We start from the raw sequence: 13,473 nt of genomic DNA on the forward strand, positions 1-13,473 counted from the left end.
GTAAGTAGAAAACAAGTTCTGTACACATTTGGGTTTATTTTTATAAAGCATTTTTTGGAAACTCCAAAAATTAAAATTACAACCTTGAATCTCGTTACATGAAACAGGAAGTGTCTCTTTTTGACTTAAAATGAAAATATATACAAAAAGTAACGAAAATAATTTACGAATTTCCACAACATTGCCTTGTGGGTGGTGGAGGAACTTGATCATCGTCAACAACAACCACGTTGCGTCTCTGCGAATTCTGCCTAGACAAGGGCGCATTTTGCGCTTCTTTCTCCTCAACAGTCTCCAACATTTTTTGAGTAAGAGTCAGGAACATCTCTTCTACACCTTTATTTAACTTCGCCGACGTCTGGAAATGTATCGCTCCAACTTTACTCGCGTAACTACAAAATACAATTTTGAAACGAACTTTGCAAAACTGCAACTCACGCTTCCGCATCTTCTAAACTAACATTCCTGTTTTTCTCAAGATCAGTCTTATTTCCTGCAATCACTAGACATATCTCAGCCCCCAACATCTTCCTCAATTCTTTTACCCAACTTTTGACTTTCTGAAACGAATCTTCGTCAGTGATATCGTACACCAACACTGCACCGTTTGATGATCTGTAATAAATCGGACCCAATGCGTGGAATTTCTCTTGACCTGCAGTGTCCCAAATCGCTAGGTTTATGCGTTTACTGTCTATATTCAGTTTTTTGTTGAGAAAAGAAGCCTGAAATAGAGTTTGCAAAAACTGTAAACCATTACTTAAAAATTAATACCTGGACTGTGGTTACATGATTTGTGTTGAATTTGTCCTCAACATATCTAAGTACCAAGCTAGTTTTCCCCACACAACCCTCGCCCAATAAGACAACTTTAAAATTGTGGGAAGCCCCACTAGTGTTGGCCATAATTACCAATTTTGGGTTAATTTAGTGCCGACCAACGCAAAAACTCGTAGTCACTTCAATGCGTCATTAAATATGATTGTACAAAGGCTTAAATTCGATAATTTGCTTCGAGTGGAAATTCACGAAGAAGGGTTATGAAAACAGTTCGTTGTTTAAATTTAAACTGTTGTTCCAAAAATGGGTAAAAATATCTAAACAACTGTTAGACTTTTCAGCACAATCACAATAATTCACAAATCAAAAATATTTTCGATTACATTTTCACAATCAGCTGATCGTTCTTTATGTAGGCGTGACTTGCGTACCTGTCGAAATTGATTCCCCAAAGCGCCGCTAGAGGGATTTCAAAATTTGGCAAATTTCTGGCAAAAATCACATTTTTTTCACACTTGGTTAGTCGTAAATAATCATTTTTGGGCCAAACTTTCGGTTCACATTGATCCGCTAAAGAATCAAATTGATTTAATATGTGTTTACTGGTGTAAACAATTCGGTTATAAAAGGAAACGTCATCTCAAACTCTGACGTAATACCGGAAGTCGTAGTCAAGTCAGCGACTGTTTATGTGTTTCACAGGCAAAAAACACAAATTTTGAGAAAATCTCACACTTGCCGCTTAATGTGAAAATTCAATTGCGACTTTTGCGATACAAGTTTTGTAAAATTAAGTTGGATTAAGGTGAAATCGTTTGAAATTCGCCCCGAAAGCTTTAGGTTGCGCATTGAAGTGCGCAGTGGCTCATCTGTGTTTCTAGCCGTCATCTGTGTTGTATTGGTAAGTGCACAATCACTTTTTTGCTTTAAATTTCTCAAAAATTACGTGAAAATATTGAATGACTCGTACCCGAATGGCTTAATTTAAGTCGTATCAGTCGTTGTGAATGAGTGTCATTGGAAATTATCACGTAGTTCATTTAAAATTTGCGTTTTTTCTTTGGCGTCACATCGGTGGTAGCGAGCGTTTGTTCAAAAGCACGGCTCCAACTATTGTAATCAGGTCAAATAATTGGATGTCTTTGAGCGATTTGTGGCGATTTATGCACATATGAGGGGCAAATTGGGCGAAAATGTCGACGAAACTGTAAAATTTTGGTTTTGTGGGATTGTTGTACGGTCGAGGCAAGTCGGGACGTTTGGCACGTAGGCCCGCTTTCTCTTATGCACGTGTTGGAGTGTTCCAGTTTCGGGATTGCATCGAGATGTTTTCGATTTAAGACATTATGTAATGGAAAAACTGGAGGAAAATCTGTTTGGTCTTGACACCATTTTTAAAGAAAAATAGAAAGTTTTAGGCGGATTTTCGGGGTAACAGTTGTTGGTTAAAATTCTAATGTTACGTACGCAAAAATCGACAAAATTGCTTTTGAAAATTGAGTTGAAACAGCGTCGCGTTTGTGCAATTTTTTTTTTAATTTTTGGCCCAAGTGTTAACCCTTTGTCTTGATGTGGGAGATTAGATACGAATGGGTCTGATATGAGGTTACGCCCACGGGAAATTGCGACTTTCCGTTCATTCTGAGAATGTTTTGGTAATTTGGGCCTTTAATTTTTCGATATTTTTTCCCTTGGGCCGAAAGTGCACGATGTTAAACGCATACAGTGCGTGGCCACCGACCGGCTTCTTGCGACACCACGCGTCGTGCGTCGTCCATCATGGCCGGCGTCAATGCTCCCGATAAATTTCACAGTGAAATTGTTTGTAATATAACAGAAAGTGGGAATTTTTAACTATTTTTGTGCTGAGAAAAGGAATTATGATGAATTTTTTTGTAACCTTCTGAAAATATGAAATCTTATTGGGATGCTGTTAGTAGAAGTAATCAAAAAGCTACCTCCTGCAATGTTTTAAAACAATCAATTTATTACCTTTAAAATATGTGGTAATTATTGTTTTTTCATGTGTGTAATTGGTAGTAAGACGTAGTAAACATTTTTATTGCCGTAAAAATGTAAATAAATGAAAATTGTTGTTGATTATATTTATTTAGAGTTATCAATGTTTTTGATGCAATTACAAGCAACTAAATGTTTACTTCTACTGTTTGCCGAAATTAATTTGTGTTTAATTTTTGTCACCATTTCTTATCAATTTGAGAAATGCTTATACATACTATGTTTATAATAAATGTTTTATTAAATAATTTTTTTTCGCTCCCAAAAATAATTCTTGAATAGTTGTCAATTAGTTTTTGGTGTAGTGTTTTGACCTTTACATTCATTTTTGATAGAAAGTTGACAACAGACAAAATTACACAGGAAAATAAAATTTTGACAAAATAATTAAGTTCCAAAATTACATTACCTACCAAAATTTAATTACATACTTGTAACAAAAGTATCTATCAGAATTGAAAAATAAAAGAGTCATAGTTATGTATTTTACTTTAATTTTCAAAAACTTCAGAACCAAAAAAATTATACAAAGTTTAATTTTAAAACGTAATATACAGTATGTCCCGGATTGAGTTTACAATACGAAAAAAAATCTTTTATTTTATGACTGTAAAGGAAAAACATTTTTGGTTTCATCTGAAACGAGCAAATCTGTAATTTTACTTTATATTTTTTTTATTATTTTGTTTTTACTACTAGTGAAATTAGACACGTTTTTATGTTTTTTATATCATGTGATCAAATAAATTCGGAGTCGAAATCGACTTTGAGTAACAAAATTTAAAACAATTCTTTTTTTAGTCTTTGTTTGAATCACATAAATTTGTCCTGTCACCATTTGTCAAATGAAAGATACTTTGATGTGTCAATTAGAACTTTGATCAAAAAATCGAAGTATTACAGCTTGTGGCACTTTTGCCTTTGTAAAAGTTCCTTGATACTTTTTTTTAATCAATCAGACTTCGACCGGAAATTTATTTAAAAAATTACATAAAAATCTTCTTAATCTGATAGAAAATTTGGTTATATTTTTTGAAGTATTGCAACAAATACTTGAGAAATGCCTAAAGTTTAAGTTGTCTAGTTGTTGTTCTAAGGGGACGACATGATGTTATAATTTATGCTCCTTTTTTTAATGGTTTCAGATATTTGTCTTTTATGCTTATGATAATAAAGGACTCTTCGATTTATATTTTGGAAAAAACTGAAAATACAGGTAGTTCCAGTTTTTTTTTTTTTTTATAAAGATCATACTTTATCCTTGTAACTTTGACAGATACAAATTCCACATAGAAATACAAATTACCCAAATTTAAAAAAATATCAGTTTATTAAAACCATGCTCTAAAAAATCAACTTTTTCATACAAGTGTATTTTTTTATACAAGAGAGCTTTAGTTTGGGCTGTATAATTTCTAGAATGATTCTCATAAATTTATAAAGAACATTTCGTTGCTGCAACATCGAGTTGTAAGATCAAGTACTCTCAATCCAGAAAAATGACTTAATTAAAATTATGCAAAATAGATGAAGCTTGTTTATTTTTGTAACTAGGTTGTGGACGTTGCGTCCTTATTTCTTGTTAATAAACATTCATGTTTATATTAATAGAAAAAAAATGGTGTCATCACAGGGAAGAAAAGAAGTTTTTTTGGTCCAGCTATGGTCAGTTTAGAAAACAGAAGCAGAGGGTAAAATGTTGATTACAGGGTGCCCCTATTCATGGTTACAATAATTATTACAAAACGCATTCGTTTTTATCACAACTCGGGTCGTTCTGTGTCTTCATCGATCCGTGGGCGCGTGTATATGATGATGCTGCTTCGTAGGTGAATGCCCTTTAAAGTTTGTCGACTTTTTAGTCGCGACAACGATGCTGTTTACGATTGCACAAAGCAAATGATGCTTCAAACTCGTCGAAATCACGGTCGTCTTGTATCTATTTTAATCCTTCGCGTATTATAATGGTGGGGCCTCCTGTTTTGCATGGCGCCGTCAATGGCATACTGTCCGCTTTATTTGTCTCAATGCATTTTTTTTTTGTATTTTGTGGTTATTTTTAACGAATCGTAGGTCATGTTTTGGTGAGATAAGTGCGTAGAGGAACTTATCGGGTGTTTACAAGGAGATAAAAGAATTTATTTTTTTGCCGCCGATGTAAACACCAGTTCTAAAATTAGCACGAATGATTGATATAGGTTTTGTGATATATGAGATTTCATTAACGATTTTTTTTATTTTGATTCGGAAATAGTTTTACTATAAATACTAACTTTAAATACCAGTTTTATGATAAAACTCCCAAAACAAGAAGTTATTTATTTGTATCTCATAATAAAAGAATTATTTATTGTGTAATTTGTTGATAACTGTTATCTTGTTGAACAAATAGTGAACATTTTAGATAACTTATGTAATCGTAATGCACTTTTTGTTTTTTACTTTACTAATTTGAGACATCAAATACTGCAGCAGTGGATTCCTTTTTTATTAATGTATTAATCAGTAATGAAATGTTGATATAATACGATTTGCATTCCGTCTATAAATAGCAAGAATAAATTGTTGAGTGTTGAAATACTTGATTATTACGAAATGTAAAGTACACCTCTGTGCATTATGTTTACGTCGTAAAACAAATTATCAAAACGTTGACATAATTTCGATACGTTTTGTAATTTTACCATGTCCGGGAATGCATTTTATGAATAAGTAATTGATCGAGCTTTTATTTTTCGTTTCTGCAAATTATACAAGACATTAGTGTATTTATAGATAAATCTGTTTATATTCATTTGCTCGGTAGATAAACTTTAGCTCGGTATGACAACAACAATACCACAAAAACAATCTTTTACATACTGTAGATATGCAAAGTCGTGCAACGTCGTCCATACAAAATCAGGTAAATGAGATTTAATTATAATTTTTTTCTCTAAAAGAAGTCAATGTCGACATGTGAGATTTTTAAAGGTCACTTGTGTTTCCGCGACATGAAATTTGCCGTTTATAAGTCGTAAATTAAAAATTGCATATGCAAGGCCGGTTCGACCTTCCTTTTATTATGTACTCAATGTCACATGTTATGTATGAGAGACTCGGTTAGTTTTGAAGTTTTAGCTTAGCCCTTTTTTACGCTCAATGTACAACAGGTGTTGGTGCATTTAGAGGAAGTAAAACCGGAGTGTGACGCTCAGATATTTTTAGCTTGACACACTGAAGATTATTACACTACTAGAGAGATAATTTTTTGGTTCATTTACGGTTAATTATGGTTGTTCAAATGTTCGGAATTAATTAGAAAGTGGGAAATATTCCATAAATGCTTCGAAAAGTCGCCTTAGGTTGGATGTAGATTATTCTAATGTTCATTGGTCGTTGACCTGTTTATACATTTTTATTTGAGGGTTCATTGTAATCTCAAGGTTGTATGTTCTTGGTTCATTGTGTTGCATAGTCACATTTATGAAAATAAAAAAATCGAGCAAATGATGGTGACGGTTTTTATTATTTTATAAAGATTAATCAGTTTTTCAAACGTAAATTCCTTTTGAGATATTAATTAGAATTAGAAACTTGTTGGGCCAAAAATTAACTAATAATTACATTTTCATTAGAATCTTTAGGTATTTTGGATAGTAAATTTGATTTAGTAATTTTTTCTCTGACAAAATTTCGATTTGAAAGCGAGAATTTAAATTATTTAACGAAAAAAAATTGTTTATCTAAGACACAAAAACCAACCAATTGTAGACACCTCTTAGAAAAATAACTATGTACATATGTAGTTACATTTACAAAAAAAATGTGTTTTTTTGGTAATAAATTTTATTTAGAATCCATTTTTTTCATAATTTTTTGTTATTTAATGAGCAAGAATAATTAATTTTCAAAAATTTTAAGCAAAAACACAAATTCCTCTTGGAATAATAATAATAATTAAGTAGAAACTCTGTGGAACAAAATACCTACATTTTAATTTAATAAAAATTATTAAGTTTTAATCTTTAATTACATCTTCAATTGAATTTTTAGACGTATTCCACGTTGAGTGTCACCTGAAAAAAAACCCATCTCAATTGACAATTGAAAATGACAAATGGAATCTCTTTTTTTAATCACATGCAACACCTGTTGAATTAGGTATAGGAGTAACAAAATTTTACTAGAATTTAATTTTTGTAGTAAATTTTTTATGTTGGCAATATCACTGTCATGCGAAAGAGGACGAATTTTTACTTAAGACCTGGTTTATTTAAAGTTTATTTTAATTCAAATTGTCAGTATTTTAGTAGCGCTCGTTTGAGGACTAAAAGTCGCATTTTGCAAAATTAGATTTGTCTTAAAATTCTAGATCCACGTTGCCGATTGTAAATTGTGGTGTTAATGGTCCTTAAAAAAAACATAATAATTTCTTTCTTTTTTGAACAGTGTAGTTTTACCTCAGAAAACAGGAAAATTGTTAAGACCTGAAATATTTTTGATAATTTTATAGTAGCATTTTATAGATAACATTTTCAATAATAAGTATACTTGTCTTGGTATTGGTTCTGCTCTACTTAGTCCAGACAGTAGAATAAAAAATCTTAATTAAAACCACTTAATTCAAAACGAATAAGAGAAATTGCATTGTTGCCCGGTGAAACAACAATTCATTATCTTAAAAAAATGAAAATAAAATAAGAATTTACATTGTTTTTATTTTTTCCAGATTTTTATTAGTCTAGGCGCTACACCCCCTGCCCCATCATGTTTTCCTTCCATAGACCTAAGGTATACAGATCGTCAACGGGATGCTGTATTTGTAAGGCAAAATCAAGCAGGTTTGTGTCAAACTCCCGTCAAAAAACCATTTTATTATTCCTTTCTCTCCAGTTCCAGATTTACGGATAGTAAAAAATACGAAGAAGACTTTATGAAATGCTTCAAATTGGCTGAACCTCGTCAAGGCGAGATTTGTAACGCTTGTGTCCTTTTGGTCAAACGATGGAAAAAACTCCCCGCCGGCTCCGATCGCAATTGGAAACACGTAAGTTCGACAAAAAACAGTTTGTTTACGCAACCGCTAGTCATTTGTTTTCGAAAAATCTCAAAAGATGCTTTCACAAACTAAAATGCAATTATGGTATCGAAATCAGGTGGTGGACGCCCGCGCCGGTCCCGGAATGAAATCCATGTCGAAATTCAAAAGTAAGAGTAAGAAAATGGACGAAAATTGCGATAAAATCAAGAAAAAGAAGCATTTCGATCGCGAGTACAGTCCGTTGTCTGATAACGAGGATGTGGAAATGACTGAAGTGGACTTTTTGTGTGAAGATGGCCCCAGTGGTGGGTCGAGTCGCACGACGAGTCCAAGGGATAGTGATAGCGAGGAAAACGTGGTGAAAAGCAGGAGACATAAAGGTCAGGCGAAGAGAAGGGACGGAAGTCTTCCGGAAATGAGCGATTTTATTTGTCCAGAGTATTGGAAAAGGTGGGTGTTTTGAGGGTGTTTTTTTTTGGGGCGTTTTTGATGGAGTTTTTGTATTGCAGGGAAACGATTTGTTGCGGGACAATCTTCAAAGGAATGTGCGGAGAAGTGATCGTCGATAATCGATTTTTGAAAGCTTGTTCGGCACGTATGCGGTGTAAGTTGGCAACGCACGAGGTTAAAACCGAACCGGAAGTTGGAGTCACGAAAATGTTCAGTGATAGCAGTTCGGATTCAGGTTATGACGAGTCTTCGAATCAAGGCACAATAAGTGGAGATAGTGCCTTCAAAAAAGAACAAGTTAGTATAGAGGAGTTAAACAGTCAGATCAAAAACAATTAATGTATGCTCTCTTTAGATTGTTTTAATTTATTGATACATATTGATCGTTGTGTTTGTAAAGATTTATGCCTTTCTTGCAGATTTTTGCTAGTTTTTTTTACCAGTTGATATTGCATTATTGTTTTAGTACTTAATTTTATTCGATATGTTGCACAAAAATATTATACAAATGTTAGTTCTGCTTGTTTGTATATATTTCTGAAGAAAAGCATAAATCCGTTTTTTTTTTTTCTCATGGTGACACAGTACAAATGATGAAAAAATTGGTAATTTCCAATATTTTTCTCCTGCTCAACCAACCAAGTCACAGGGTGAAATATTTGAAGTTGTAATTTATAATAATGTAGATTTGTCTGTGACGGGAAATTTTTGACGTTGGATATTCCAAATCAATCTGTTGATTGGGTCCAAAAGTTTATTATTACGAACGACACCATTTTTATTATCAACAAATTTCAATCAAAAGTCAATTGTTTATAGACACAAAGATAAAATTTACTTCATCACTGAGATTTATTTATTGTTTGGCAGTGTAAAAGATTCTATTTTCCCATTCCGTTGTTGTGATGTGTTAAATTATTTAAATTATATAATTTCATTACTCTGCCTTGAATAAATACGACCGACTGACTAGAAGTAACGCGTAATTTTATCTGTGTGTTTGTGCAATTCTCTTTAAATCTGTTGTTTGAAGCAATATATTGTTTAAAAATCGGATCATATCGTAATTGTGGTGTCTTGAACTTACTGCCAAATACTAAAGTTATGACACACAAGTGTTCCTCTTCTAGAAAAACACAAACTATGCTAAGTATTTTAGAATAAACTTTATAATAATAATAATATAAAAAGAGCGCTCGTTTTTCGTATTATTTTTTGAAGGCAGCAATATCATCAGGTTGTTTCTACAAGATAATTTCACTTTAAGAAACTTGTTTTTAAATTGAAATTATCTTATTTCGATGGAGACTCGTTTCATCATACATTAATTTAGTGCATTAATAAAAAAGAGTTTATGCAACATTATTTATTATTTTGAATATTATTTTTACTAGATTATATTTTGTAAATTAGAGGGTATATTATACTTTTAAGAAATGCCTATAGACTGCAAGCCTAGTCGTTTTTGTATGATGTAATTGCAATTATTACATGAATCTCCTATTGAGTTTATCGATTCCATGATTGGCATTAATTTTTCATTGCAGAAGGGAGAAGATTCGCAACATTTAACTTATTATAACTGCCATGAATAATAAAATGTTCTATATTTTTTTACATCACTGGAATGACGATGAGAAAGAATGTACTTGCTGTAAAAAAGTGTAGATTTTTAACGTGGATCTCAGTTATTTGTGAAATGCATACATTCTTCTTTAATTCACAAATTATATTGATTAAAAAAGTATTATGATATATGTATATTCGTAATTATTAAGATTATGTACGATAAAATAGATATATATTTATTTCAAATTTGTATAATCTGTACATTTGGCTAGCTTTGTTTTATGTTTGTTAAGTTTTTCTCGCATGAAATACTCTTCCAATTATTAAATAATAAAAAATCTGACCTGAATGCTTCAGGCCTTTTAAATATTTAACGTAATTTCGAACGAAAATCATGGATGAGGGTAAAAGTAGACTATTTTTGATAAACATCAAACGTTTAGGAAAATTTTGGAATAAAAAATTAACAGCTAGCCAATTGATATGAGTTTTCTAGGAGTTTCACCATGTATATTCTAAATTTTATCATTTTCTAAAAAAAAATATAAAATCAAATAAATTGTTGTTAGTAAAGCCAAATTGTTACTAATGCAATAATATTAACAGCAATTGTTATAGATATCACGGATGTTAAGGTTGAAGCTATAATAAAATATTTTATAAATGAGTGTAAGAAACTAAGTTTCGAGGCTTTTAAAGTCGAGTTTTAGCTAAGGACCTAAATGGTATTACTAGAAATGATTCATTACTAGATTTGTAGAACATTTGTTTTGTCCGTGGTTTTTTGTGAATTTTATTGTAATTGAGTGTTTCCAATTCCATGCAATATGTGAGAAAATTCGTTCTGTATTGTGTATTTATCAATAAACTTTAAATATATTTCTAATATTTCAATTTATTTTCCCGTTAGCCCCCTGAACGTGAATTTTTTGTGTTATATTCTTTTGAATCAATTGAAATCCCGCGTTTTTTCAGTTTATCTGTCGGTATTATAGGTTTTTAGTTGACTTCGGGATTACAGGTTTCTATTCTACAAACGCAACAAAATGAAACGTCAAGTACAAATGTAACCTCAAACTAATAAAATTTTTAATAACAAATTAAACTTATTGCACAATGAAGGTGCCAGAATCCGAGAAAGAAAACGTCCTATCGAGACGTTTGAACAAAATCTTGGAAACCCGACTTGAAAACGATCAGGTAATTCGTACAACCCCAAATTCAATTGATAACCCCTATAAAACAGGATACCTTGGAAGCACTAAAACAACTTTCAACATTTTACACCGAAAACACTCTACAAGCACGCCGAAATTTGCGCAGCCAGATTGAAAAACGCAGCCTCGACATAAACGAAAATTTCCTCGCATCGTTCAGAGAAGTAAAACAGTGTTTTGATGCCGTTTACAACGACGTTTCCGAAATGAGTAAATCGATCCAAGAAATGACACATCGACTTCACAATGCTAAAATGCAAACAAAGCAATTGCTAGAGCAAACCAAGTCTTTGCAAGAAAGTGGCGAAAAAAATGACATGCAACAGCAGATAGTTCAGGCTTTTTTGGACACGTTTCAATTAACGTCGGACGAACTCATCGCTCTGCATGGAAACAAGCAAAAACGAGACGCCCCACTCACGAACGAGATTTTTTCAGCGTTAGATCACATCCAGAAGATTCATTCTGATTGCAAAGTTCTGATGCAGTCGGGACACCAAACCCTAGCTCTGGACATAATGGAGCAGATGACCTTACATCAAGTATTGATTTAATAGTATTAGTTTTATTTTTTCACTTTTGTTAATTACAGGAAGGGGCTTTAGAACGACTATATAGGTGGACACAGCACCACTGTAGAAACGTCGATAATCCCGATTTAACAGAAATAATAACTCAAGCAATGGCCAGGTTGCAAGAACGCCAAATGTTATTCAAATACATAATAGACGAGTATTGCATAGCGAGACGGTCAGTCCTCGTGGGCGAATTTATCAACGCTCTGACACGCGGGGGCCCTTCGGGCAACCCCGCCCCCATCGAATTAAGGGCCCACGACCCCCAGATCTACATCACAGATATGCTAGTTTGGTTGAACAAAGCCATACCTGTTGAAAAACAAAATCTTCACTTGCTTGTAAAATTATGCGACAAAAGTGGTACGTTTTCATCAAGCAATGATTTAAATTTTAGTTTCATTTTTTTAGATTTAAATCAGCAATTGAATGAAGCTTTAGCATCGATTTGTGAGGGTATTTGCCAACCGTTGAAAATTCGAATTGAGAAAATTCTCAGTTCTTCAGTCGCCCCATCGGTTTTATATGCAGTTACAAATCTGATCCGTTATTACAAAAAATGCATTTGTAAAATAGTTACTGGGGGATTGCTTGAGGCCACATTGGTCGAAGTGCAGGAACGGAGCGAGGGGGCTTTCTTGACAACTCTCCAACAACAAGTCAATAGTATTTTAGTGAGGGTTGAGGCGCCCCCGAGGGACCTGTCGCCGACTCCCTCTGTTAACCACTTGTTGGCCATATTAAGAGACACGTTGTCCACTGCTAGTGTTAGTGAAGGGAGGGAGAGTGACATGGGAAAAGTAATGTTCACAAACTATTTATTTTTTTGTTAATCTATTAATTGGTAGATTGCGCAATGTATTATGGAGCCCCTCTTGAGAGCCGTCAACGAACAAGCCTCTCGTCTGCCCCCCACCGACATGGCTGTCTACATGCTGAACTGCATGTACTCAATGTACACTTGTTTATCACTGTATGAATTCATGGACGAAAGATTAGAACGACTTCAAGCACAATCTGACGCCCAAATAGACACTTTAACATCAGAACAAGCGAGTTCACTTGTTGCAAATCTTAATTTGGGGCCGATTTATACCATTTTGCAAGATCACACGCAAGGGCCTCTGTCAGGAATCCCCGGAATGGAACCCACAAATTTGAAAAATTTCTTGGTAATTTTATTAATAATTGCAAATTTGGGGTTGACAGTTATTTTTTAGGCCAAACTGGATTATTTATTGGCTTCCCCTGACACAGTTTTGCTACCCCAAATCAACTTGTTATCGTCATCTAAACACAAAAAAGCCGTTCAGAAAAGGGCGTTTGATGTTCTTTTGGCCATTTATAAACAGCTGTATGAAGGTGTTCACAACCCGGCGAATTTGTACGAAAATCCTGAGAATATTCTTAGCAAGACTCCAGACGAATTAATGAAAATATTAAACTAGGCTTTGAGTATTATTGTATATACGTTATTATTTTTATTTTATTCCATATAAGAGGATGTTGTGTTTGAAACAAAAAAATTAATTTTTCGAAATTACAAAAAATGTTTTTCTTAGATGCAGTTAATTACTAATTAATACATGGAATTACCTTACATAAATTTGATTCATCTAACTCTCCATCAGAAGAATAATGAAAACAAAAAACTTGTCGATTTTCAATTTCATTATCAAATTTCAAAAACTACTACATAACCTCAAAAACTGTCAAAATTTTGGTCAAAAAGTTACCATGAAGCAGGTTGACCAACATAAATCTATTTTTTTTAATCAGTTTGTATTAATTAATTATTAATTAACGGCATAATTGCTAATGTAAACCGACAATTTTACTG

The 13,473-nt window shown here is 33.0% G+C and overlaps 3 protein-coding genes across 6 annotated transcripts; 2 read left to right on the forward strand and 1 right to left on the reverse strand.

Annotated features, from left to right (window-relative positions):
• Nucleotides 1-16: 16 nt before the first annotated feature.
• LOC123015291 (ras-related protein Rab-21) lies at nucleotides 17-1,383 on the reverse strand. The gene is made up of 3 exons (XM_044414951.1): nucleotides 775-1,383; nucleotides 439-725; nucleotides 17-392 (listed from the first exon to the last, which is right to left on the reverse strand). Exons 1-3 carry the CDS (start codon nucleotides 904-906, stop codon nucleotides 164-166), a joined length of 648 nt encoding a protein of 215 aa, XP_044270886.1. The 5' UTR covers nucleotides 907-1,383; the 3' UTR covers nucleotides 17-163.
• Nucleotides 1,384-1,584: 201 nt separating this feature from the next.
• LOC123014114 (SIN3-HDAC complex-associated factor) lies at nucleotides 1,585-10,727 on the forward strand. Of its 3 annotated transcripts, none has more exons than XM_044413011.1 (5): nucleotides 1,585-1,681; nucleotides 7,511-7,622; nucleotides 7,675-7,828; nucleotides 7,938-8,272; nucleotides 8,332-10,727. In XM_044413011.1, the coding sequence occupies exons 2-5, from the start codon at nucleotides 7,549-7,551 to the stop codon at nucleotides 8,609-8,611; spliced, it is 843 nt and encodes a 280-aa protein (XP_044268946.1). In that variant the 5' UTR covers nucleotides 1,585-1,681; nucleotides 7,511-7,548; the 3' UTR covers nucleotides 8,612-10,727. The 3 variants fall into 3 exon arrangements, with proteins under 3 accessions (XP_044268946.1, XP_044268948.1, XP_044268947.1); XM_044413013.1 differs by lacking the exon at nucleotides 1,585-1,681 and adding an exon at nucleotides 2,765-2,786; XM_044413012.1 differs by lacking the exon at nucleotides 1,585-1,681 and adding an exon at nucleotides 5,590-5,704.
• A 162-nt stretch (nucleotides 10,728-10,889) lies between these two features.
• LOC123014051 (conserved oligomeric Golgi complex subunit 6) lies at nucleotides 10,890-13,226 on the forward strand. Of its 2 annotated transcripts, none has more exons than XM_044412907.1 (6): nucleotides 10,890-11,041; nucleotides 11,088-11,600; nucleotides 11,651-11,993; nucleotides 12,045-12,433; nucleotides 12,482-12,805; nucleotides 12,854-13,226. In XM_044412907.1, the coding sequence occupies exons 1-6, from the start codon at nucleotides 10,958-10,960 to the stop codon at nucleotides 13,079-13,081; spliced, it is 1,881 nt and encodes a 626-aa protein (XP_044268842.1). In that variant the 5' UTR covers nucleotides 10,890-10,957; the 3' UTR covers nucleotides 13,082-13,226. The 2 variants fall into 2 exon arrangements, with proteins under 2 accessions (XP_044268842.1, XP_044268841.1); XM_044412906.1 differs by having other exon boundaries at nucleotides 11,651-11,996; nucleotides 12,854-13,225.
• The last annotated feature ends 247 nt before the right edge of the window (nucleotides 13,227-13,473 follow it).

This window comes from Tribolium madens, unplaced genomic scaffold (genome assembly GCF_015345945.1).
Source record: "Tribolium madens isolate multiple individuals breed KSU strain unplaced genomic scaffold, Tmad_KSU_1.1 Scaffold_97;HRSCAF=244;Tcas5.2_LG3a, whole genome shotgun sequence".
Taxonomy (NCBI): Eukaryota; Metazoa; Arthropoda; class Insecta; order Coleoptera; family Tenebrionidae; genus Tribolium; species Tribolium madens.

Bases quoted from the DNA above. Each gene is read 5' to 3' on its own strand.
- LOC123014051 (XM_044412906.1), top strand. From the start codon at position 10,958: ATGAAGGTGCCAGAATCCGAGAAAGAAAACGTCCTATCGAGACGTTTG. The intron at 11,997-12,044 runs GTACGTTTTCAT...TCATTTTTTTAG, and splicing joins AAAATTATGCGACAAAAGTG to ATTTAAATCAGCAATTGAAT. The intron at 12,806-12,853 runs GTAATTTTATTA...GTTATTTTTTAG, and splicing joins CAAATTTGAAAAATTTCTTG to GCCAAACTGGATTATTTATT.
- LOC123014114 (XM_044413011.1), top strand. From the start codon at position 7,549: ATGTTTTCCTTCCATAGACCTAAGGTATACAGATCGTCAACGGGATGC. The intron at 7,623-7,674 runs GTTTGTGTCAAA...CTTTCTCTCCAG, and splicing joins TGTAAGGCAAAATCAAGCAG to TTCCAGATTTACGGATAGTA. The intron at 8,273-8,331 runs GTGGGTGTTTTG...TTTGTATTGCAG, and splicing joins TGTCCAGAGTATTGGAAAAG to GGAAACGATTTGTTGCGGGA.
- LOC123015291 (XM_044414951.1), bottom strand. From the start codon at position 906: ATGGCCAACACTAGTGGGGCTTCCCACAATTTTAAAGTTGTCTTATTG. The intron at 726-774 runs GTATTAATTTTT...ACTCTATTTCAG, and splicing joins ATCATGTAACCACAGTCCAG to GCTTCTTTTCTCAACAAAAA. The intron at 393-438 runs GTGAGTTGCAGT...TGTATTTTGTAG, and splicing joins AGTTTAGAAGATGCGGAAGC to TTACGCGAGTAAAGTTGGAG.